At 44.0% G+C, this 13,830-nt stretch overlaps 1 protein-coding gene across 2 annotated transcripts in view; it reads right to left on the bottom strand.

The window, feature by feature from the left end:
- Positions 1-6,225: 6,225 nt before the first annotated feature.
- Positions 6,226-13,830, bottom strand: part of Rtn1 (reticulon 1) — a 221,446-nt gene continuing 213,841 nt past the window's right edge. For both annotated transcript variants that reach the window (XM_052739626.1, XM_052739627.1), the window contains 3 exons: positions 13,661-13,707; positions 13,517-13,575; positions 6,226-7,025 (listed from right to left, as the gene is read on the bottom strand). In XM_052739626.1, coding sequence (XP_052595586.1) covers positions 6,983-7,025; positions 13,517-13,575; positions 13,661-13,707 — 149 coding nt within the window. In that variant the 3' untranslated portion in view covers positions 6,226-6,982. The remainder of the gene's footprint in view (positions 7,026-13,516; positions 13,576-13,660; positions 13,708-13,830) is intronic.

The raw sequence follows: 13,830 nt of genomic DNA, 5'->3' as shown, positions 1-13,830 counted from the left end.
TGATCTATATATTGACTATGGTATGTCCCTTCACCTTAAACCTAATTTGCCTCCTCTTCATCTTCATTGTGTGTGTGTGTGTGTGTGTGTGTGTGTGTACATGGGTATGGAAGTCAGAGGTTAACATTGGGTATCTTCCCAATTGATTTTGTCCTTTATTTTGAAACAGGGGTCCTCGCTGAACCTGGAACTTGTCAGTTCAGCTAGACTTGGTTGGCCAGCAAGCCTCAGGGGACCTCCTGTCTGTCTCTTCTGCACTGGGATTACAAGTGTGTACCTCTGGTCTGGCTTTTCCACACAGGTGCTCAGGACCAAACTTCATGTAATAGATGCTTGTATTAGTCAGGGTTCTCTAGAGGGACAGAACTAATAAAATAGATATAATCCATAGATGTGTGTATGAAATTTATTAAATCAGTTTATGTGGAAATAGAAACAACAGCTGAATCACACTGAAGAGTCTGAGAAACCCGTAGTTGCTCAGTTTAGGAGGTCAGGTACCTCCAGCAGTCCCAATCTGGTGCAGAACTCAAAGGTTTCCAAGAGAGCCACTGGTCCTCGGTTGATGATGGAAGCCCAGAAATCCTGGTTCTATGGAAGCAGCAGCAGTAGCATGATCATCACCATCATCGTCATCATCACCATCATCACCACAATCATCAACATCACCATCATCATCACCCACATCACCATCATCACTACCAACATCACCAACATCACCACCATCACCATCATCATCACCATCATCACCACAACCATCACCACCACCACCAGCAGCATCAGTAGTAGCAGCAGTAGTAAATTAAATCAGCTGCGACAGGGAGTCTAAAGGAGGAAAGGGTGTGTAACCTTCCTTCTGCCCTGACCTTTTCTCTTTGGGCTGCAACCAGAAGGTGCTGTCCACATCTGGAGTGGGCCTTCCACAATTATTTAAGGCAATCACAATAGCTCCCCGGTGGAGGTTTCCCACTTGGGTGGTTCTAATTTGTGACAAGTTAATGTTAAAGGCAGGCATCATAATACTTAAAATATTGTTGAAGAGATGATAGAAAAATTTCTAATGTGTAATTTTTAAAAGCATAGAGTTCAAAATCTACAATTCAGGTGTTATTAGAAAGGGAAAAACACATACAAAAAAGGCATCTCTCAGGATCTACCAAACTAATATCATTTCTAAGCCAATGTCCTAAACTATGGTTATTATTTCTGTGATGAAACTCCATGACCAAAACCAGTTTGGGGGAGGGAAGGGTTTATTTGGCTTACAGCTCCACATCGTAGTCCATCACTGAAGGAAGTCAGGACAGGAACTCACACAGGTCAGGAACCTGGAGGCAGGAGCTGATGCAGAGGCCATGGAGGGGTGTTACTTTCTCTTCATGGCTTGCTCAGCCTGCTTTCTTTTTTTTTTTTTTTTTTGGTTTTTCGAGATAGGGTCTCTCTGTGTAGCTTTGTGCCTTTCCTGGAACTCACTTGGTAGTCCAGGCTGGCCTCAAACTCACAGAGATCCGCCTGCCTCTGCCTCCCGAGTGCTGGGATTAAAGGCGTGCGCCACCACCGCCCGGCTCAGCCTGCTTTCTTAATAGCACCCAGGACCACTGGCACTGCCTACAATGGGCTGGACCCTCCCCCATAAATCCCTAATTAAGAAAATGCCCTACAACTGGATCTTGTAGAGGCATTTTCCCAACTGAGGATCCCTGCCCTCGGATGACTTTAGCTTGTGTCAAGTTGACATAAAACTGTGTACACAGAAAATATGGAGGTGAAAAGTGAGGGTCACAATTGTAATCCCAGCACTTGGGAGGCTGAGGCAGGAAGAGTGAATTTGAGGCCAGCTTTGGCTACAGAGTAAAGCCCAGCCTCCAAAATATCACTATAGCCATCAATTAAAAACAAAAACCCAGCCCACTAAGTCAGTAGGCAAAGTTGGCATCCTAACATTGGGAGACCCCCAGCGGACTTCTTTGAATCATCTTAAACTGTACATAAAAGTTGAGTCTGTGAGTTGATTGTTACACCAAAATTATTACTTCATGAGCCTTTGAAAAGGGTAAACTCGTAATCAGCCAGATTTCAGGTTATGAGAAAGAATTCTCAGCTCTGAGGGATCATGGGCATCTGGAATTAATGAGTGATGTCACCATGCTTTCCCTGCTCTGGCTTCTTTTCCTGCTGCAGTGTGGATGTGTGTTCTACATCAGGGGGACGGTGCATATAAAATTAAGCCATTACATAAAACTCCTTAAGATTTGCACTTTCCCATCTCTGTTCACAGCAGGATTGTTATATAACACCCACATTCAACCCTCTTTAGCTGGGAAGGTCCAAATGGGAAAATTGCTTCGGAAAAACCCTGCAGTTAAACCCGTAGACTCTGATGTTCTTCCAATAAGTGCCCCTGAGTGTTCGTACATGTTAGTGGGTTTCTCCTACAGCTGTCAAAGAGGAAACATGGTTCCTCACCTGAAGAGACTGGAGTGGAGGGGAGCAAAGGCTTCGTGCACGGACCCCACCCTACAAATCAGAAAGACAGACCTCCCAGTCCTTGCTTTAGCTTTGAGCAGTGGGCGAACACTGAGATCCAGTTTCCTCAGATCAGGAAAGTAAAACAGGCCCTTGCGGGGTTCTGAAATTTTAGTTACAGTTGTTTCTAAGAAGCCCATTCTACGCAGTGCCTGGCTGGAAGACACTGTATTAGTTCTAAGACTTTTCATCTCAGTAGCCTCAAAATAGCCTTCCAGACTAATAAATGAGGTATACAGCTTGGATAATAATTTAGCTGTATCCCGTAGAATACTCAACTTGGAGATTAAAGAATAAAATTTAAAAATATGTCCCATTTGTGCGTGTGCGTGTGCGTGTGCGTGTGTGTGTGTGTGTGTGTGTGTGTGTGTGTGTGTGTGTGTGAGAGAGAGAGAGAGGGAGAGAGAGAGAGAGAGACAGAGAGACAGAGAGACAGAGACAGAGATAACAGAAAAAGGTAGAGATATTTTGATCAAGAGAAACTGTAAGAAAGGCCAGGAGGAAACACTTGTTCCAGAATTTTCAAGTTGGGAAGTCAGATGGGCTAGCTTAGATAGCCTATCATAACGTGCATATACCATAATGTGCATATACCATAACGTGCATATACCATAATGTGCATATACCATAACGTGCATATACCATAATATGCATATACCATAATATGCACATACCATAATATGCACAATGGCATCCTTGGAGAGCTGCATATTCTGTTGGGGACATGTCCCATGCCATCACATGCAAAGCTGTTCTTTCCTACCCAGAGAAACAAGAAAAGCACAAGCTATATTACAAAGAACAAAAAGGAAGACAAGATACATTTGCCCTGGGGATATTATCTTGGGGCAAACTCTCCAGTAACTTTAGGGCACTCGGGTGTAGGCATTGAACAGAATGCACACTGCCAATTTCTGGGATGCTTGATGAATGCCACAGGAGAAAATGGCTGTTTGTCTACCTCACAGTGGCTTCACTCTAGGGGCTTCATGTGCAATGGTAATTTGTCCTCAGGGGAATTCGCATGCCAAGGCTCCTTGTTTGTCTTTGACGTGTTTTAACAACAAGAGAACAATAAACTAGAAGCTCTGACAAGGGTCCGACCAGGGAAGGAGGAAGGAAACAGCACCAATCAGCTGAACCACTTAAACTTTAGTCTTCTAAGTAATCTCTTGAGTACAGTGCCCCCCAAAATTTCTGATGGTAGTTCAGAGAATGGGGAAAGGTATACGTTGCTGGGCTTCCTCCCTCCGGTGAGGGCTTCCTGCCTCCCTCCTCTGAAGAGGAGCACTGTTTGGCAGCAGGTGGGTAGAAATCATGGCAAGCTTTACTCTAGCTGTAATCAAGGAAGATCATCAATAATAAAAATGGCCAAGTGATCTTTATTCAAATGACGTGTTTCTCAGTTGAATTACAGCTTACAGATGGGATGTAGGTGTGATTGAATATCCCGCCCCCCATTTAAATATGAGCATGGGAAGAGCAAAAGATGTGTCATGTCCCACCACCTTTGTTGCTGAGATGATCCAGGAAGAATACCACACCCACCCACTTAGCTCCTCCAGAGGCAGTCCAGGTTTTCCATGGCTCACAGTCGGAATGGGGAGTTGTCTCATTCACTCTGGGTTCCCTGGTGGCTCTCCTTTCTTCTCACCTGTCCGCTGGGTCTCCACACTATCCAACCCTCCAGCATCACCTTGGCTAATGTTTCCTGTCTATGACAGCATGGGAAGTGCCCAAAGTCCTATCTAATCTTCTGTCCGTGTCTACGATTTCTGTGAGCCTGGCCTTTCCCTCGGGCATCTTCTTCACCCTCACCACCATGGAGTCTCCTAATAAGGTGCGCAAGGAATTCTAGACAAGCTGGAGAAATGAAATACCATGACAGGCAATACTGATGGCCAGTTCCGCACAATAAAAACCCCTCTAAGAAATCATCTTCCCAAAGGCCTGAGATTGGAAACCTACAGAAAGACTAAATCCTTTTATTTATGAATGTATTCTTTGTTTTGTTTTTTCCTTTGGGTGTTGGAGAGTGAAGCCAGGTCCTCACACAGGTAAACACATGTTCTGGGACTGAGTTATATGAGCTTCGCCAAGAAATCATCCTCTTCTGTATCATTGAACATTAAAAAGTAACCAGGCACCAATTTAAGCTGATTATCCCTCCCCAAGCTGGTTCTTCTGGGCTCTCCATCTGGAAAATGATGGATTCTCTTGCTCAGCTGGTCATAGAAAGTTCTGGGGATTAGAGTGAGGCCAATGAGTTGCCTAGGGTGTGAGGTCTAATCAGATGGCCACTCTCAGGGCTAAACTCTACCTCAAGGCAATCACCAACCAGTCAAATCATCCTCTGCATTATGTCTTAGCTGCACCCTGCACATTGGGTGACTGACATGCTAGTCAGGAGACAGGGAGATGCTGAGCGCCTCCCTTCCTTTGTTATCATGGCTCCATTGGTACCGGTTTGTGTTAGAATTGTGTTACAGTGATCTCCCATACTCTTCCAATCGCCAGTGTCTGGCCTCATCGCTGTGTTCAAGTGACTCAGACTTAAAGCCTAAAGCCTCAAATCCTTCATTACTTTCTGTGAAGGAATTTACTTGGCATCGTCGTTCCCACAAGCACCTCCCACCCAGCTTGGCTTACTACTCACCATTTTCTGCGGATGCCATGCTCTTCCTCATCTTGAAACCTCCTGCATGTTCCTCCTTCATTCTGGTGATGCTCAGAACCCAGCCACGCAGTTCTGCTTCCCTAAGCATCGTTCTCTGGGCTGGAGCTTGAATGGCAGCTCTGATGTCATACCCTTCTTTGTTTAGTTAGTGTTTACACATAGGCACTGCCCTCCTACCCCCAACACTGAGATGCCAGCTTCTTGGCTGTTTCCATGATATCAAGCAGCCCTTGTTGGTTTTATGCCACTTTGCTAAATAAATGCTTCTTAGACCCAACTGTAATGCTTAAGGACAGCTTTTTACACACAATGTCTCCTTGTTTCCTTCCATTGATACTCCTTTCAATCACTGCTATCTCATCTCTTCCTCTTTGGGAAATAGAATGTACAAAAGTGGGGCTAATGAAGCCCAGTAGAGACTTGCCTAGTGAATGAAGCCCAGTAGAGACTTGCCTAGTGAATGAAACCTAGTAGAGCACTTCCTAGTGAATGAAGCCCAGTAGAGACTTGCCGAGTGAATGAAGCCCAGTAGAGCACTTGCCTAGCATGCACGGGCTCTGGGTTCTAGCCCCAGTACCACATAAACCAGACATGGTGCCACTCACCTACGATGTGTGCACTTGGTAGATAGGGGCCAGAAGATCAGGAATTCAAGGCCATATTTTGTAACATAATAAATTGAGACCAGCCTGGGCTACATGAAACCCTGTTCCCTCTTCCCCAAAATTGCAAATGAATCTTTACAAGAAGCAGAGTTCAATCACTTGAAAACTTAGCATGGTGAGAACTGAAAGTGTGGACTTTGACATCATGCTCTGTACGTGCAGGGTCTCGGGGTGATTTCTATTATTAACACAACAAAGCTGTAACCCAAGCTGGGGCTGGACCTTGTAGTTCGGGAAATGGGAGCAAGTTGAACACTTGGCCTCAGCTCTCCTGACTCATCCTCAAGGAACTTCCTCTTTATGTCTTTTCCAGCTTTTGCATTTTCCAGCGATCACCACAAGACAGAGAGAAACGTCTACATTTAGTAACATTTATTGATGCATTCAGTATCAAGTACATAAGTGCAAATATCCAGAGTCCATGATTAAGTCCATTAGGAACTACAGAGAAAGTAATACAAATTGTAATAAAGTCAACATGCTGGCACCTTTTAGTTACCATACATGTAAATCAGCACAGCCATCCCATACAATAAAAGTACTGTGTGTTCATTTTGGATTTATTCTTCATTTAATCATTTGTACGTTATACAAAACTGATTACCATATGTACGGTCAACTGTTTCATATTATTTTTTTTTATGTTGTGTGTGTTGGAAAAATGCTAAAACATTGGCCTACAATTCTATATAGTGTTATTAAAGATGAATCCAAACCAGCAACCCAAGGACATGATAAGCGATCGCCACTATTGTGTCAGCGCACTTGGCAAGAAAGGCCTAGCCACAGGGACATCGAAGCTACGGGAGCATTGCAGGAGAACAGGGAAGGAAGGAGAACGTGGGCTCTCACCATCATGCACTTTTTTTTTTTTTTAGCAACACAAAATTAAAAACCACATCTAACACACTTTTCTCTATACTTCAGTGCTTGACACAAGGGACGCAAATATCCTAAGAGTACGGGAAGAGCCTGAAAACACCTGTCTGAAAGTTTGCCTCTAAGATTATGGTACTGGGAAAGGGACACAATCAATTTGCAGTAACGAGGAAGAAGAGAGCTGATACCACTCCAGACACCCCCATCCACGGCCCGCTCCTCCTGGGATATCCGTCTACTCGGTGTGCCTTTTGGTACCCGGGATTTTAGCCTGGATCCTACAAAGGCAAAACCAAAGGGTTACATTGCAAATCCACAAAGTCATTTTGTGTATTCATCACGTGGCTTTCCTAACTGGGTCACCCAATAGCGAGGCTGTTCGAGAAAACTTAAGTTTCATGTGTGGGTCTCTAGAAACACTTATAAAACAATAAAAAGGAGCTGAAAGTCAGATGGTGCCCAGACAAGAGAGTTGCATTCACAACTTTTCAGTCGATGGGATGGCCAAGTTGACTTACTTCATGAGAAGTTGGGAGAGTCTTCTGGAGAGATAGAAGACTTACTTAGGTGACCAGTGGCGACTCTATCACAACTTCCTTCTGTAGAGAAGTCACCACTGGTCAATTCTTCGTGGGCACTTCAGGAAGAGGAGAGTGTAATGATGCACCAGGAAGATGAGCACAAACTGAGGTGGTTCCCAGCCATGGCATCTCTCCACCCACAGTGTGACAAAATACACGGAAGTGGAATTAAGCCTGGGTCTTAGTCCTAGTTATGGCCGCTCATTCATTGAATGAACCTTCTGCACAGCTTAGAGAGCCATCTGTGCGTGTGTGTGTGTGTGTGTGTGTGTGTGTGTGCGTGTGTGTGTGTGTGTGTGTGTGTGTGTGTGTGTGTGTGTGTGTCTGTGCATATGCAGGTATATATATGTTGAGGGGGGATGCATACATATGGTTGTGGAGACAAGGACCCAATTTCTGGTTCTACAGTTGAGCTCCACCTTGTCTTTTGAGACAGTATCTGTCACTGGCCCGAGGCCTGCTGACTAGGCTGAGCTGGGTCGTGAATCTCAGTGATCTGCCTGGCTTCTGCCTCACTAGCACTGGGATTATACATTCTTACTGCCATGCCTGATTTTTCTTAAATGTAGGTTCTTATGCTTGAGTAGCAAATAATTTCCTGGCTGAACTACTTCCCTAGAAAATTATCTTTAACCTGTGGGTCCCCAGATATTGCCAAGGTTCCTAATGTTATCACTTTAGAATGGGATCACTCTAGCAAGTTTTCGTTTATTAATCCGAGGCCCTAAGAGTTCAGCTTGCAGACTAGAACAGTCATCATCCTCTGCACTAGGCAACCTTCAACATTCTAGAACTTAGTGTTTTACAAAGGAACAAGGCGATTTGGTGGGGTTTCCATCCTCATTCGTCTGGAAGAGAGGGACTTACACACAGGGACAAGTGGTTCAGATGGGGACAGATGTTCTGAAACAATGCAAGACGACGTGGTAGGAAGTGAGGGGGAGTTATGGGAAGTGGGTGGAGCCCACTTTAGAAGTACTGAGCTGAGAAACAGATGCCCAAAGCATAGGCAGAAGTCAATAGGCCAAGATCTGGCAGTTTCGGACAGAGAAAGCAACGAGTATGGAGGCCTGAAAGGAGCTTCGATGTTGAGGGGGGCAGATCCAAAAAGCAGGCAGTAATGGTGTTATAATTTAGGGGCTATGGCAAGGGTTTAGATGCTTTTAGTTGCTATTCTAGGTAGTGGGAAGCCATCGACAAGCCAGGCAAAGGGATGATGCAACCTGATTCATATTTTTTTTTTGTTTTTGTTTTTGTCTTTCGAGACAGGGTTTCTCTGTATAGCTTTGCGCCTTTCCTGGGACTCACTTGGTAGCCCAGGCTGGCCTTGAACTCACAGAGATCCACCTGGCTCTGCCTCCCGAGTGCTGGGATTAAAGGCGTGCGCCACCACCGCCCGGCTCTGATTCATATTTTTAAAAGAATCATGATGGTCACTATGTAGAAAATAAAGGGGGAGATGAGGGTAAAAGCAATAATGGAGGGAGAGAAAGTTCCAGAAATCCAGGTGACAGATGGTAATGGCCAGGATCACAAGGTAGACATGAAGCAGGCAGGTGAACAGTCTGAGATTTAATTTGGAGATGGGGCTGCAAGGATCTGTTGATAGACTGAGTACTGTATGGGCAGGGTGAACAGGGAGAATAAGGTAGACTGCTTGGCTTATGGCCTGAGCAAAGCTGAGCAAGATAATAGCATTTACCAAGATGGCAGGGACAGGAGGTAACCAGACTCTGAGGTCCAACCGCAAGATATTTGGCCATGTAAATCTTAAACGTCTACGGGACATGTGAGAGGAAAACATCTAATAAGCAGATGTGAGTCAGCACAGGGGGTCCAGGATGAAGACACAAGTATACAGCCTGTACCCGCTGGTCTTGTGTCAACTTGACACAAGCTGGAATCATCAGAGGAAGGAGCCTCAGCTGAGGAAAGTTCTCCATAAGATCCGGATGTAAGGCATTTTCTCAATTAGTGATCAGTGAGCGAAGGCCCAGCCTACTGTGGGTGGAGCCATCCCTGGGCTGGTGGTCCTGGGTTCTATAAGAAAGCAGGCTGAGCAAGCCAGGGGAAGCAAGCCAGTAAGCAGCTCCCCTCCATGGCCTCTGCATCAGCTCCTGCCTCCAGGATCCTGCCCGGTTTGAGTTCTTGCCCTGACTTCCTTTGGTGATGAACAGCAATGCTGAAGTGTAAGCTGAATAAACTCTTTCCTCCCCAACTTGCTTCTGGTCATGGTGTTTTATCACAGCAATAGAAACCCTAACAGACAGAGCCCTGGATCTGGAGATAACTTTTGAAGCTATAGGACCAGATGAGAGGTGAGTGGGAAGAGGGGGAGCTGAAGAAAACAAACGATGGTGGGCAACTGATTTCTGCTTGGATATGTGAAGACTACCAGGGAGATCACTGCTCCATAAGGCACCGATGTCCTTGTTAAACAGCTTTAATTATTGCTGTGTTCACTCCTGTTTCACATGAACACAGAGCTGGAATTTCCACTCACTGTTCCACAAGAAGGAAGACAGACAGATAGACACCCAGCCATTCCTTCGCAGAGCCAGACCTCCAGATTCTTGAAGACGGCTATTGTACCCTTTCAAGGGAAATCACCTGTAGAGAGTGATGTCGGGTCTCCTCTGGTCATTACTGACAGATTGCCAATACCCTGGTACCCTGCTCATCTTTGTGGCATTACTCCAGTGTGTCAGTGCATCTTTTAAAATGGTCAATTCACCACACACACGGTGCAGCTACTCAAGAGGCTGAAGCTGAGGGTTGCATGTTCAAGGCCAGCCCCTACAATTTAGACAGTCTGTCTCAAAATCAAAAGTCAACAGAGGAGTGGAGCTGGAGCTCAATGGTAGAGCGCTTATGTGAGTAAGGCGCCAGGATCAAGCCTCGGTATGTGGACAGTCCTGAAATGTGTTGAATTCAGACATGGAATACGTAATAAGGGATAACAGTAAGTGACCATAGTCTCTTTAGATGTGGGGTTCGTCTTGCATCAGTAGCATCTAAACTTGCACTCATTTTTAAAAAGATGCCTCAGTACATCACTGACCCATACTTGGCTGGGACTGATGAATCAATCCCCAAACCTCATTTCTACACCTGCAGCATCCATTTCAGCTCATCCACACCCACCCCGTTCTCTATCTGTAAAGCAGGCTTTGAGAGATAAACCCAGGACTTGGCTTCTCTTGGTTGTTTTATTTTTCTCACTCTGGTTTAGCCCTGTAACTTGGTCCAGATCTCTGAATTCATTTTGAACCTTGAACTAGCCCTCTTTCAAGTTTGCTTCTATTCCAAGCTTCATCCCACCTAGAGTGTTGGCATATAACTTTGATTTGTCTCTACACAGACATGAGAAGTTATGAGGCTGAAGGTGATAGAATCCTGTACCACATTGCTTTATCTCAGACAGATATGTGATAAATTAATGAATGAGCCTCCTTATTGCCACTACTATTTACAGCTCCCTATAGAGTTGGGAGGGTTACAGCCCCCCTATACAATCAGGTGGGTTACTACCTAGGTGCTATAAACGCCCACCTGTAGTTTTATGCCCAAGATCTGAGTGTTATTTAATAAATCCGTGACTGGAGCTCCTTGAATACTGAAATTAAACATGAGGAGTTCTAGTTTTCAAATGAGAACAAATGTCCAATTTCAAGGAAAATGTAGGCACTCAGAACGTTGTCACTAGATGGAGTAAGGCTGTGGATTCCTCGAACCATGGCTGTTCTGATTTCATGGGGTCAAGTTTTACTGTATCCTTATGTAAAAAAAATGGAGACATATAATAAAGATGACAGCACCCCATCCATTTTCAGTGGTGACATGGTTTTGTTTTCTTAGCTTTGATTTCCAACTATACTTTAAAAATTATACTATATATGTATATATATATATATATATATATATATATATATATATATATATATATATATACTTTTCTGCCATTTTCCTTTCCCTTATTTTAGCTCTCCAGTGTCCAATCAATTTGTTTGAACTGTGATGACCTCTGAGTTGATAGTCACATTTCCAATCTTCCCATTCCAATTCTCTCACTAGACTGTCACAAAGTGATTTCCACACAAATGCAATTCTGATGACATCAGCCCGCTACTTAGAAGCACCAAGGGCCGTTGTGTGTAGGGTTGAGATCAGAGTGCATCCCACCCGCTTTAGCCTTTCTCTTTATAATCTTTCCAGTCAATCTTGCCACTCATTTAAGCCGCAGACACAGCGGCCACCTCACTTCCTGAGCATTTCTGTGCAGTTACCCGTGCTTAGGCCATTTCTTCTTGCAACGTGTTTCTCCCTATTACTCTCTGGACGAATGCTTCATGGTTCAGACCAAACAGCATCCTACCTTAGTGGCTTTCCATTATAGCTACTATTTCCTCACGGTTCTGACATTAGAATTTCACACAGTTCTCCTGTAGTGCTTGCATTTTCTCATAATTATTTCTTCATAATTTCATTTTTACCAATGAGCTGAGAACTCCTGTCAGGTTGGACTCAATCATCTTCATGTCTTCTGTGTCACCACACAAAACAAGAACATCCTCTTTAAAACTAAGTATCCAACCCCAGCCCCACCAACAAAAGTCACAGATGTGATTTCCTCACGGTCCCTTAATCGAATATTGTACAATTTTGGCCCCTAACTTCTTGTTCCAGTTTCCAAATTCCCACTCTGACTTTCTGGTGCTGTAGTTCTTAAACATAGCTCTAGCTTCCCAAGAGTTACCTGGGGACTTCTTTAAAATGTAAATTATCATCAAGCCAAAACCCAGAAATTTTAATGCTATAGGTTTCTGAGTCTCTGCCTTTGAACTGACTCTAGGCTTAAGTGCCACCACTTTCCATACTGTGCCATTCTGTCGTTTTGTCACCTAAAACATGGACCGTTTCAGTCTTCATCCGTTGATTTTCATTAGCTGGCTACATTGTGAGTTCCAAGTGATGTTTTTAGGCATCAGGAAACGTGCTCCATATCCAAGCCGAGAGTGGAACCCCACAGAGTTTTGCGTGATTTTAAGGGGAAGAGTATAAACAGGGCCTGGTGAAAGTTAAACTATCCTATGCATCAAGAGAAAACAGCAGCTGCTTGCCTGAGATACGGGGCAGGACGTAGACATGACTGTGCTTCCTTACGGTTTCGTTACCACCCAGCCTAAGCCTGACCATCTGAAATGTCTAAGTCTAGCCACGTAATTATTTGATTACTAAATGGAGTTGATATTAACAAAGTCGGCTCCTTTCATGACATGAATCTGTAGCTGAAGGACAGTCCAACTTTTACTTTAAAAAAAAAAAAATCCATGCCGGGCGGTGGTGGCGCACGCCTTTAATCCCAGCACTCGGGAGGCAGAGCCAGGCGGATCTCTGTGAGTTCGAGGCCAGCCTGGTCTCCAAAGCGAGTTCCAGGAAAGGCGCAAAGCTACACAGAGAAACCCTGTCTCGAAAAACCAAAAAAAAAAAAAAAATCCTAACAAAGAAACACAATTATGACCACAGGTGGCAACAGACGTATAACACAAAGATGAGAGCTGGAGAAATCACCAAGCCAACCATGTTAGCTGTGGATGAGTAAGTCTGATATCGTTATCTTTAAATGTCTTATGGTAACTGTGTAAAGCAGGATCTGTTAGAGGCAGAAGTCTAAAAAAGCAGTCATTGAAACCAAATACACACTCATGGTGTTAAAAGAGTATAATAAAAATATTTAGGTAACAAATTATTCATGCATTCTAAGGTTTCAAAAGTAATTTTACTGTTTAAAACTAGTAGTTTGGTTGTTCAAAAGATGGACGGGGATCGTTAAGTGTTTTCAATGTAACTGCTCTTTTAACATTTTCTGAATCAGACTTCCTTCCTTCTCCCTCCATCTTGTTCTTGAACATGGGCCAGCCCTTGGGGAGAGTTTAGAATTACTAACTTGTTCCAATATATTCATTATGGTACCTGAAATAAACCACTGACAGTTTTATTTAATTGGGGGTTTGAAAATTATACTTATTTTTGAAATAACATAATTGAGATGAGAATGCACGTCTTACTCAAAGGAGTAAAATATAATAACCTATTATTTTGCTTCCTCTAAATTACATCTAACGGATTCACTCCCGTGCCTGCTTGAGAGAGGGACTCCTTTCTGCGAGTCCCACTGTGTAACTTACTTCGCCACGACAGTGTTTATGTGAGTCCTCACAAGTCCCAGATATTGGTCGATCTGTGCCTATAAAGAGGAAGAAATCGTGAGCACACCCAAACACCATGAGGTCAAAATTCCACATGCCTGTCTGACCCCATGGACAACTCACCTGGTGCTTAACATACACCACAGGTAAGGTAAACATCGAAACCACAGCTGGAGTGGAAAAAAATATATATACCATTAGAACTCTTGAGAACTATCGACAGGAACAAGCTTATAGACACAGTTTTCATAGACATGAGACTGTAGTGTTCTTTGGGGGGAAAAATAGCACCA

Source organism: Peromyscus californicus, unplaced genomic scaffold (assembly GCF_007827085.1).
Source record: "Peromyscus californicus insignis strain IS unplaced genomic scaffold, ASM782708v3 Scaffold_15__1_contigs__length_86483966, whole genome shotgun sequence".
NCBI classification, from domain to species: domain Eukaryota; kingdom Metazoa; phylum Chordata; class Mammalia; order Rodentia; family Cricetidae; genus Peromyscus; species Peromyscus californicus.
The sequence above is the reverse complement of the archived record's forward strand: the minus strand, read 5'-3'. Positions and strand labels throughout refer to the sequence as shown.